The sequence below is a fragment of the Microtus oregoni genome, unplaced genomic scaffold (assembly GCF_018167655.1).
Source record: "Microtus oregoni isolate MIOR12 unplaced genomic scaffold, Mior012 000007F_ref0000211, whole genome shotgun sequence".
NCBI lineage: Eukaryota > Metazoa > Chordata > Mammalia > Rodentia > Cricetidae > Microtus > Microtus oregoni.
Genome location: NW_024543066.1, coordinates 20,014,929 through 20,025,734, shown reverse-complemented (window position 1 = coordinate 20,025,734; position 10,806 = coordinate 20,014,929). Strand labels below are relative to the sequence as shown.

General features: G+C 45.6%; 1 protein-coding gene across 1 annotated transcript; it reads left to right on the top strand.

Moving 5' to 3' along the window:
- Window positions 1-204: 204 nt before the first annotated feature.
- On the top strand, window positions 205-10,546 carry Pdcl3 (phosducin like 3). The gene is made up of 6 exons (XM_041656045.1): window positions 205-351; window positions 3,697-3,829; window positions 5,539-5,629; window positions 5,901-6,044; window positions 7,470-7,678; window positions 10,046-10,546. Exons 1-6 carry the CDS (start codon window positions 346-348, stop codon window positions 10,186-10,188), a joined length of 726 nt encoding a protein of 241 aa, XP_041511979.1. The 5' UTR covers window positions 205-345; the 3' UTR covers window positions 10,189-10,546.
- Window positions 10,547-10,806: the final 260 nt, after the last annotated feature.

Sequence of the window (10,806 nt, the reverse complement as noted above, 5' to 3'; positions counted from 1 at the left end):
GAGAAGAGACGTCTATACAGGTTAGGGTTGGCTGCCGGGCAGTTGCTGGACCTATGGGAACCTCCTTAGGCCAGCCCCATTCACTAGCCGCTTTCCCTAAAAAGGTAGCGCCTGGGATCAGCCCTGGATGACGTCAATCCCGTAGTCCCACCCGTCGGGGGCACGTCCAGTCCTTCACCCAGTCGTCAGAAGTCCTGGCTCAGACTCCAAGCCCTCACTTCCTCGGCTTCATCCATTTCGCTTCTGGGGGCGGGGCGAAGGACGAGGGGAGGCGGTGCCGCGCCTGCGCGGAGAGGACTCGAGGGCCTGTCACGCTGAGCGTTGATCTGAGTGAGTGGAGGCAAGATGCAGGTGAGCTTGGCGTGGTCGGAACCCCAAGGCTAGGGTCGTTTGGTTCGGGGGGCTCGCGCCAGACCTGGAAGCAGGTCTACAGAATTACCCAGTTCGGCAGGCTGCGGCGAGGCCGCGAGAGAAGCCTGCGCAGGCGCACTGCGAGAGGGTGGGTGTAGTCTCGCCAGAGTCGGGCTGGGTGCTCCTGCTTCGGTGTGTCCGGCCAAGCAAATCTCTGTCCTTTGGGGGCCTCTGACCTTGGGGTCGTCCTCCTCCAGGTCTGGTGAAGGCCTCGACTCTTCTGCCATCTAGAGCTGACTATCTAACGTCAGTATTTTTGTTGGGGGGTGCTTCCAGGTTTCCAGAGCTGAACCCCGGGACCAACTTCTAGTGTTAACTTTTAGTGTTAACTTCTAGTGTTAATGAAGAAAATCAGAACCTCTGAGGGTTGTTTGTTTGTTTTTTCTGTTTTGGCCTGGAATTTGCTGATAGTATTTGACAAAAGTCCAAAAAATGTTAGAAAACGCCACAGAAATAGCCTCTAAGAGCAAAAATCTGTGACAGCCACAATTGTCACCGTCCAAGGCCCTGGCCCTTTTACGTCCCTACGTTTAACTGCGGAGTCTTGATGGAGGGTAGGTGGGGCAAACAGTTGTGGGCTCCCCCATTGGAGATTGGAAGAGGTGGCCACAAACCAGGTGTGGTACCCCTGGAGGTGAGGAGAAAGTCCTGGAAGTGCTCTGGACTCTTCTGCATTGTCGATTCTTCCTCGGGTTCCTGCTTAAAAATGGCACTCTTCACCTTCTCTGACCTTTCTAAAAGGAAGCGTCATCCTTCTTGTGCCCTTTCTTGTCATAAGCCACCTTTTTGGGGTGACTTATGCCGCGGCTAGTTCGTAGTTCGTAGAGTTCCAGGGTCGGACCATGAGGGTTAGAATTATTAGGCAGAAGGAACAGAGATATAGGAGAAGTAAGAGACAGAAACATAGGGTAGTGTTGGGAGGGACTTACAGTGACTACTGAAAGTCGCCTGTGTTTAATTTCCATTTGCTTAAATACCCTGACCCCAAAAGGTAGGAGTAAGATAAAAACTGTATTGACATGATACAAGGAAATGAACAGACCAGTTGAAGGAGTACGAGCTACATTCTTAGTTAAATATTCTATTGCCAGAACAGGACAAGTAATGTTCACAGCCTAGTCCAAAACATTCTGTAGGCAAACTACTCCTGGGTGAGATTCATAGTTATCTCCCTAAGGGAGTAGGAACCTAGTTAGATCCTTAGACTTTTGTTTGAGGTAGAAACAGATCTACTTCTTTTTTAGTTTTTTGAGACCGGTTTATCTTCTGTAGCTTTGGAACCTGTATTGGAACTAGCTCTTGTAGACCAGGCTGTCCTCGAACTCACAGAGATCCGCCTGCCACCGGCTCCTGAGAAATCTCTAAACTTTAGGGGTCTAAAGGATAAATCTGGAGAACAGGCTGTCCCTGCCACTCATGATGGCTTATGTTTAACACTAAATGCTAGGTACTTACCTTCAGCTGAGCCAACTCTTGCCTCCCAAGTGTAGTTAGGTATTGCAGAGGTTTGCAGAGGCCATGGAGGTGGGCTGCTTACTGACTTGCTCCCCATGACTTGCCCAGTCTTCTTTCTTATAGAACCCACAACCACCAGCCCAGGGACGGTGCCACCTCACAGTGAGCTGGGCCCTCCCCCATCAATCATTAGTTAAGAAAATGCCGTATACAGGCTTCTCTGCTTACAACCCAGCCTTCTGGAGGCATCGTATCACTCGAGGGCCCCTCCTCTCAGATGACTGTAGCTCAAGTCAAGTTGACAGACACCCAGCCAACACAGCCGGTAGTTGAATTTTAGCTCTGTCGTTTCTTATTTGCTTTCTTATTTCTATATAACCTCACATTTCCTAAGGAAGCTTGTTAATCACACTTCAGTCAAAGCTTGCTATTTTTTTGTCTTTCACTCTGGCTGATTCCTCTTCACCCTCATGCAATAATTAAATGTCCTTCCTCTCTAGAGAGCATCTCTGTCTGCTCTGTGAAATGTGGACCCTTTAATTCTAGGCCAGTGATTCTCAACCTTCTTAATGCTGTGACCCTTTAATACAGTGGCTTGTGTCGTGGTGACTCCCAGTCATAACATTTTGTTGCTGCTTTGTAATTGTAACTTTGCTCCTGTTAAAAACCATAATGTAAATATCTGATATGCAGAATATCTGCATATATGTGGCAGCCCACAGGTTGAGAATCACTGCTCTAGGCCAACAACCTGTTTGTCATTGCCCTTGACACGGCTTAATAACAATATCTAGTTAGCATGTGTGTGCGTGTTCACAGCCTACCTCATCACCTTGACTGTAGTGGCTCCTGTGTGCATCCTGGCTACTAACACATCCTTCTTAGTTACGGCCCAAATCAGTAATTTACCTGCTGTACGTGACCCAAAGCAACTTAGGGAGAAAGGGTTTGTTGTTGTTGTTTTTCTGTTTCTTTTCCATCTTATCACTCCCGTGTCACGGTTCGTCATTGAAAGAAGTCAGCAGGAACTCAGACAGGAACCTCGAGGCAGGCTTGAGGAGCAGCTTTGGAGTAATGTTACTTACTGGCGTGTTCCGCTTGGGTTGCTCTCAGTTTGCTTTCTTATATATTTCAGGACCTCTGGCATAGGGGTGGCACTGCCCACAGTGGACCGGGCCCTTCACAGCTGTCATCAATCAAGAACATGTCCCTACCCCCCAGACTTGTCTATAGGCTAGACTGATGAGACTTTTGAGGTTCCCTCTTCTCGTATGACTAGTTTGTTTCAAGTTGAAAACAAAAACAAAAAAAACAAACAAACCAAAAACAATGCAAGTAGCCACTTAAACTTTATTGCAGGAATCATGTCACTGTGGAGGTCTCAGAAAAGTCAGGAGGCATCTCGAGTCCTCAGCTTCCCGGGCCTCAGGACTAGGAGACTTCAGAGGTTACCGTACAACCCCACAGTCCAAGTCTGTCAAATGACCATGTGGCTTTATGGTCAGATTCACTTTGAATAATATCATAGAAATTTATCATAGTTCTAAATAAAATTTAAGTTATGAATGAAAATACTAAACAGAAAGTAGGCGAAAGCCTTGGTTTCAGTGTTGATGCCAATCTGCCCATCATTTCCTCAGTTTTCCTCTAAAGCTGGCTCCTCCAGGAGACTACAGCAGGGTAGGGGATCTTTCGATGCTCTCAGGAGTAGGCCTCAGAGTAATTTAGCTTGAGTTCCTCCCCGTTCGCCACCTTTCCCGTTTGCCACCCCATGTTGTGACTTCTCTCCTGGACTTTGCCCTCACCATGCCCTTGTCTTTACTGTTCCAGGACCCCAATGCAGACACCGAGTGGAATGACATCCTACGCAAAAAGGGCATCCTGCCCCCGAAGGAGAGCCTGGTGGAACTGGAAAAGGAGGCAGCAGAAAAAGAGGAGCAGGCACTCCTCCAGCAGTCAGTGGGTGAGCATGCTTACTTTCTTTTTTTGTTCTGTGTCTGTCTGGCTTTGGAAACAAGCTACCAACTGCTATAATAAAGACCTTCTGGGCAAGAGCCAGAGCCGGAGCCCTGGCATCAGCATTGCCGGTGGTAGCCAGATGGGTAACTCCAGAGCGAAGAGAAAGCAGCCCCGCAGCCCACAGCCCTTATCTGTCACATGGGCACAGGACTTGCTGTTCTGACCTACTTTGGACAGTGCCGTAGAAGTTTGTTCAAGTTCGTAGTGTTTGTCTTCTCTCGAGGCTGTGCCTTATTAATATGTGTGGATTGGTTAAGATTATTGACTTAGAATAGTTTACTTAGTTTGAGGAAGCTTAAGATGTTGAGATAGTACATGGCATCAGAGAGAGGGATTTTCTCTAAGTTCTTACCACCTACATCCTATACTCCCAGCATTGGTCCAAAGGAGCCTGATACCTTATGAATGAGAATTCCCGCAAGGCCAAGGCATCCTAATGGCAGACAGGTGCCTGGCGGGGTGGGGTGGCGGGGGTGGAGGGTGTTGGACACTTCCCACCTGAGAGATGTTGACCAGCAGAGCTGGTGGTCCTTTGCCCTGTTCATACATGAACGCTTGTTTAGAGGAAGATGCTGTAAGGTGAATCCAGATGACAGTTACTGAATGACTCTTGTGTATTGGGCGTTGTTCTGGGAAATGGCAATTTAGTGGAACATAGCCAGGCAAAAGTCCGTCTTTATATTTCATTAGCAGTAGAGGTGAAAGGAGTGAGGCTAGGAAGGGTGAGGAAGTTTGGACTGTGGGATAGAAAGTCTTAACTGGGCCAGAGGGGACCTCACTGAGAAGACGTTTGGGTAGACCTGAAGGAGGTGAGGGAAGCTGCTTCAGCAAGTGGAAAGCTGGCCGGGATCTAGAAAAATCCTTGAGGGGGGCTTCAGCAGGGAAAGCAGTGGAGAATTCACAAAGCCTCCCAGAGCCCGCCCTCTTGGAACCTGACTCTCCTGGTAAAGAGCCCAGATTTTTTTTGCCAAGCTGGGGTTATTGGAGGTTGAAGCAGAATGGCATACCCTATATTTAACAGTGCCATCTTACTGAGCATAGCACGGCTGGCTGGTACGGCAACGGGAAGAGCAGTCTGAAAGTAATGCAGTAACTCAGGCAGGACATGGCAGTAGCATGGACTGGCTGCTGCGGTGGTGGAGGCGAGGATAAGTGGTCAGAGCTGTCTGTTTTGAAGGAGGGCCAGCAGAATTGCTGATGATCACTGTACTGTGTGAGAGAGAGAGAAGGCTTCCAGAGCCAGGCAGTGGTGCTCAGGTCTGAGATGGGGTGCGAGACAACCCACGTCTAGAGCCAGCCTCGCAGTGAGCACACACAGCACAGGACGGTTTGCCAGTGTAATACACAGTCTAGGCGACATGGGTGTTAGGACATCCGGCCCATGACATGTCACTGCAGACCAGAGCAGGCAGCTTCAGGCCAACAGGACTCTTGTCCTGAATCTGGGAAACTTGCCGTTTGTATCTTTGTAGGGTAACATGACATTTAGAAGGGCGGAGGCAGTTCTGTCTTTCTAGAGTACCTTAGTTCTTGTCTCAGTGGGCTGGGCCTTCAGGAGTTGTGTGCACTCACACAAGGGAAAAGCAAAGATGCTGAGATGTCTGTGTATTCATCTTTTCATTTTTATGCTCCTGTCAATGAAACTAAATCCAGTGAAAACATATGAAGATATGACTTTGGAAGAGCTGGAGGAGAACGAGGATGAATTTAACGAGGAGGACGAACGAGCTATTGAGCTGTACCGGTTAGTGCCATCCGCAGGGGCTGCATGGGCGTCTGTGTGAAACCAAAACGTGTGTCCTTTGAACATCAAGACAGACTTTAACAATATTGCACATTTCAACAAACTGGTCTTAGACTTTTACTGTGAGGCAAGGCAACCAGCCTCACAGGGATTTTCTTCTGAAAGATGTGCGTGCGTGTGTGCATGTGTGTGTACGTGTGTGCATGTGTGTGTGCGTGTGTGTGTACGCGTGTTCATCTGTGTATTTAAGTGCGTTCTTCCTGTTGTGCAGGCAGCAAAGGCTGGCCGAGTGGAAAGCAACTCAGCTGAAGAACAAATTTGGAGAAGTTTTAGAGATCTCAGGGAAGGATTATGTTCAAGAAGTTACCAGAGCTGGCGATGGCTTGTGGGTGATCTTGCACCTGTACAAGCAAGGGTGAGCTGATCTCCATGTGTTTGTAAAGTGTTGGTTTATGTTCTCTTCAGCCTGTATGGGGCTTAGCCTATTGGAAGGTTTTGTTCTTATGTTTTGTTTGTGTGGTTTTTTATTTATTTATTTTATATGCATTGGTGTTTTTTGCCTTCATATATGTCTGTGTGAGGGAGTTGGATCCTGTGGAACTGGAGTCACAGACAGTTGTGAGCTGCCAAGTGGGTGCTGGGAATAGAACACTGGACCTCTGGAAGAGCAGTCAGTGCTCTTAACCGCTGAGCCATCTCTCTAGCCTGTTTGTGTGTTTTTTTTTTACCTGAACTTGTGTTCTCTGTTTTTGTGGTTGATTGGCCCAACCCTTCCTGACTGAGAGGTGTTGACCAGCAGAGCCGATCCTTTTGCCCTCTTCATATAGAATATTTTTTAGAGGAAGATGTAAGGTGAATGCAGCCTGTGTTTACTGAGTGGTTTTTGTGTGTTGGGTGTTGTGGGAAATGGACAGTTAGTGGAACACAGCCGGACAGAAGTCTGTGTTTCAGTAGCAGCAGAAGTAAAGGGAACAAGACTGGAAGGGTGAGGAAGTGGATCATGGGATAGAGAGTTGTCAACTGGATCAGAGGGGACCTCACCGAGATGATGTTTGAGTACACCAGAAGGGGGCGAGATGCGCTCAGCTTCCATCTTAAGACTTTTAAATTAATATTTGTGAGTAATGTGTGTCTATTAAAAGCATAGAGCAAGGACTTTCTTTTATTAAAAAAAAGAATTCTGCCAGTTGGGGTAGTACACGCTGGCATTCCCAGCATAAGGGGCCGAGGCCAGAAGACTGACAGAGTCCGAGACTAGCCTGGGCTGCGTAGCAGGTTCAAGGGCAGCATGGGTAACATGGCAAGACCCAACTCTTAAAAAAAACAAAAAGCACAAAATCCCAACTCAAATTATCCCTCCATGTAGAGGAATTGGCATTTGAGAGATTCTGAGAACAGTGACCTACAGGTGGCAGGGTGACCTTGAGATTACTGCTGAGAGATGTTGTGGCCTCTGGTGTCACACAGGCTCTTCCTTCCCCTGCACATGGAGTGCTTGTTTAGAAATCACTTAAAGGCAGGACATCCTTTCTGACCTGTTTTGTACACGTCACATCGTGTGTTCTCTTCAGTGTTTTCTAAACGGCTCTTACAGGAAGACATGGCCGCTTTCAAAACTATCAAAGCTGTTTTCTCAGACTTATTAAATTAAATTGAATTTGGAGTTACTCACTTCCCCTGAACACACTAGAGTGGATTATTTGAGAACTGTGAATTCATTCTGCTGCAGCAAGCATCCCAGGGAGCCCTTCTGAGGTTTCTATGTCAGTAGCAGGCCCAGTTGGCGCTGCCCTGTCTACTCAGAGGTCACAGCTGCTCTCTTGTCTCTTCCTGTGTCCAGGATTCCCCTCTGTTCCCTGATAAACCAGCACTTGAGCGGACTCGCCAGGAAGTTTCCAGATGTAAAGTTCGTCAAAGCCATTTCAACGACCTGCATACCCAATTACCCCGACAGGAACCTGCCCACGCTCTTCGTCTATCTGGGAGGCGACATCAAGGCACAGTTCATTGGTCCTCTGGTGTTCGGAGGCATGAACCTGACAATAGATGGTGAGGGCTCTTGACGGCGTGAGGGTGTGGTGAGAGGTGGGCAGGGACACTCCCCTGCCTTTGTATTGCTGAGCCGGATCACGAGGAACAGAGCTGGGCTCTGCTGTTCTCGGTGAGAGGAGGCACACTGAACACTCTCCTTTTCTTCATAGTAGCATCAAATATATCTCATTCGTCCAGTTGAGGGTTTTGTTTTCAGATGTAGCTTAAGATCACAGTTTTTGTTTTTAATTTAGTTTTATGTTAATAATACTTGCTTATATGTGTAGTCTTAGTTGTCTCCCAGTAGGTTTTGTGTTTGTTTGTTTATTTGTTTTGGTTTTTTGAGGATTTTTCTGTGAAACAGTCCTAGCTGTCCTGGAACTTGCTTTGTAGACCAGGCTGGCCTCGAATTCCACAGACATCCACCTGCCTCTGCCTCCTGAGTGCTGGGATTAAAGGTGTGCACAACCACTGCCCAGCTTTTTTTTTTTTTTTTAAGTATTTACTTATTTTATATGCATTGGTATTTTGCCTGTATGTATGTCTGTGTGAGGGTATCAGATCTTGGAGTTACAGACAGTTGTGAGCTGCCATGTGGGTGCTGGGAATTGAACCTGGGTCCTTTGGAAGAGCAGCCAGTGCACTGCAGTGTTCTTAACCAATGAGCCACCTCTCCACGTTCTTGAGAACCAGTGTAATCTTGTGAGAAAGACATTAGTCCCCTTAAATGCCCCAGCTCCAGACTCCACTATAGGGGACAACTGAAGCCAGCATCAGCTCTGTGACTAGCAGTTTTGGTGAGACAGCTACGTGTAACTAGCAGTTCTGGTGAGACAGCCATGTGTAACTAGCAGTTCTGGTGAGACAACCATGTGTAACTAGCAGTTTTGGTGAGACAACCATGTGTGACTAGCAGTTCTGGTGAGACAACCACGTGTAACTAGCAGTTTTGGTGAGACAACCATGTGTGACTAGCAGTTCTGGTGAGACAACCATGTGTGACTAGCAGTTCTACTGAAACATATAACGTGTAACTAGCAGTTCTGGTGAGGCACACCAGGCCTAACTAGCAGTGTAGTTGCTGCTCCTATTTTTATTTCCAGAAAAGTTCTTACTTGAGGGTTAGTATATCTTCATATACAGTGCCTGTAAGTGAACAGCACTGTTGGTGCACGTGTATGTGTGTGTGTGTACATATAAAGAAGGACGTTCTCGAGTTAGTACTTCTGCATATTCAATGCCTGTAAGTGAACAGCAGTTAAATGCACATGTGTGTGTGTACATATAAAGAAATACATTCTCGAGTCGAGTCAGAAGCCTTACTTTTGTCTTCTAAAGAGCCTGTTCACAACATTCAACCATAATACCTGGAGCTAAAAATACTCAGGTATATATGACCATCTTGGTGGCGCACACTGCCCCTGGCATTGCTGAGGTGTGGCTCATTAAAAAAAAAAAGCTAAGGTTATTAAGGTGTACTACATGTTCAGATTAGGAAGACAGCATCAAGATTGCAGTCAGTTGAGCTCATTGGTGCTTAGATACTTTCTAAGCATCTTTCAGGTATGTAGTTCATTGTTAACTGTGGTCACCATACCTTAGGCTCCCAAAGCGTTTCCACTTTATATTGGAAGGTTTTTTTTTTTGTTTGTTTGTTTTTCCGTTTGACCATCTTGTTTTATCTCCAGCCCCTGGCAACTACCACTCAAACTCTGTTTCATGGAGGACTTCAGCGTATTTTGAGGAACTGAAGACTGGTTGTAGTGGGAGTATTTGATTAAGAAAGGCGAGCTATCTGGGATCTTTGACGTCAGTTAATTTTGCTCCCGCTGTGTGGGGGTCATTTCACTGATTGTAAGAGTGGGATTTAAAATACAGGATCTTGTTCTTGGGCACCTAGTCTTTACTTTGTATTATTTATTTATTTATTAACACGAATGCTTTGAGTTGAATGGAGAGGATATCAGACATGAAGCTAAAAATTTCCTTTTGTTAGTTAAAATTATATTAAAAAGAGAATAGATTCACTATTAGGTTCTGCCACGCTGTAGAGGTGTTTACTCTAAATGCTTCATGGAAATGTCTCAGCTGAGACACTGTAGCAATGGCTTCCATGTTGTTCTTTGTATCTTACTGTAATTTTCACACAGGTTCCAGTTTATACAATGTTTCATTTGGTCATCTCTGAAACAGTTTTAAGTTTTCCTTTCTAAGAGTTTCTATTTGGTACTTCAGAACTGTGGCACTAAAATGGTCACCAAATTTTGATTTTTTTTTTTTTTTAACCTGTTAGGAAAAATTTAAATTGCCTTGCTGGGCTGTGGGCGAGGACCCCCTGGAGGAGACCTGGTGCCATGTGTGATTTGCTTTTTCTTTGTCGCACAGAGCTGGAGTGGAAATTGTCTGAGTCGGGAGCAATCAAGACAGACCTGGAGGAGGACCCCAAGAAGCCCATCAAAGATGTGTTGCTGTCCTCAGTGCGAGGCCCTGTCCCCATGAGAAGGGACAGCGATTCCGAGGACGACTGAGATGGCCACTGTGACCTTTTGAACTTTCTCGATATGACATATTGTCTGAATTTTTACTGAGGAGGAAAAAGCAAAAAGTTTTCATATTTTAATTTAACCTTTTTATAATATTTAAATTTTGTACATTTCAGAAATAATCATCACTGAAAATTTTATTAAATTCCTCAAAACTCTGAATTAATAATGTTTTGTTAAAAATTTAAATAAGCTTTATGCCAAATATCTGTTCTCCTACATGTATTTCAGCAAACTGTTCAGTGTTTTTTTTTTGACATGCAGCTGTGTAGGAAGGAATATGGAATTTTTTTTTTAAAAAATAATGTGAATAAAATAAATAAAATAACTGCAAAAGACAAGAGTTTTTATAGTTAGGCTCTTTATTTTCATTTTGAAAAGCTAGCAAAAGAATTACCAGCTAAAATACATATATGAGTAGTCTCCACGTGGGTGAAAGATCTTAATGTGTGTCCTCTGTGAAGAAATGGCTGATAATGCTTTTGAGACACTGTTTTATCAAATTAGCGACAGATTTCTACTTGCTGCCTCCTTTGTTTTCAGTTAAGTCTTTCTTCTAGTTAAACTAAGGCGTTTCTCAGCTGCTAAGACGTCAGCTGTTCT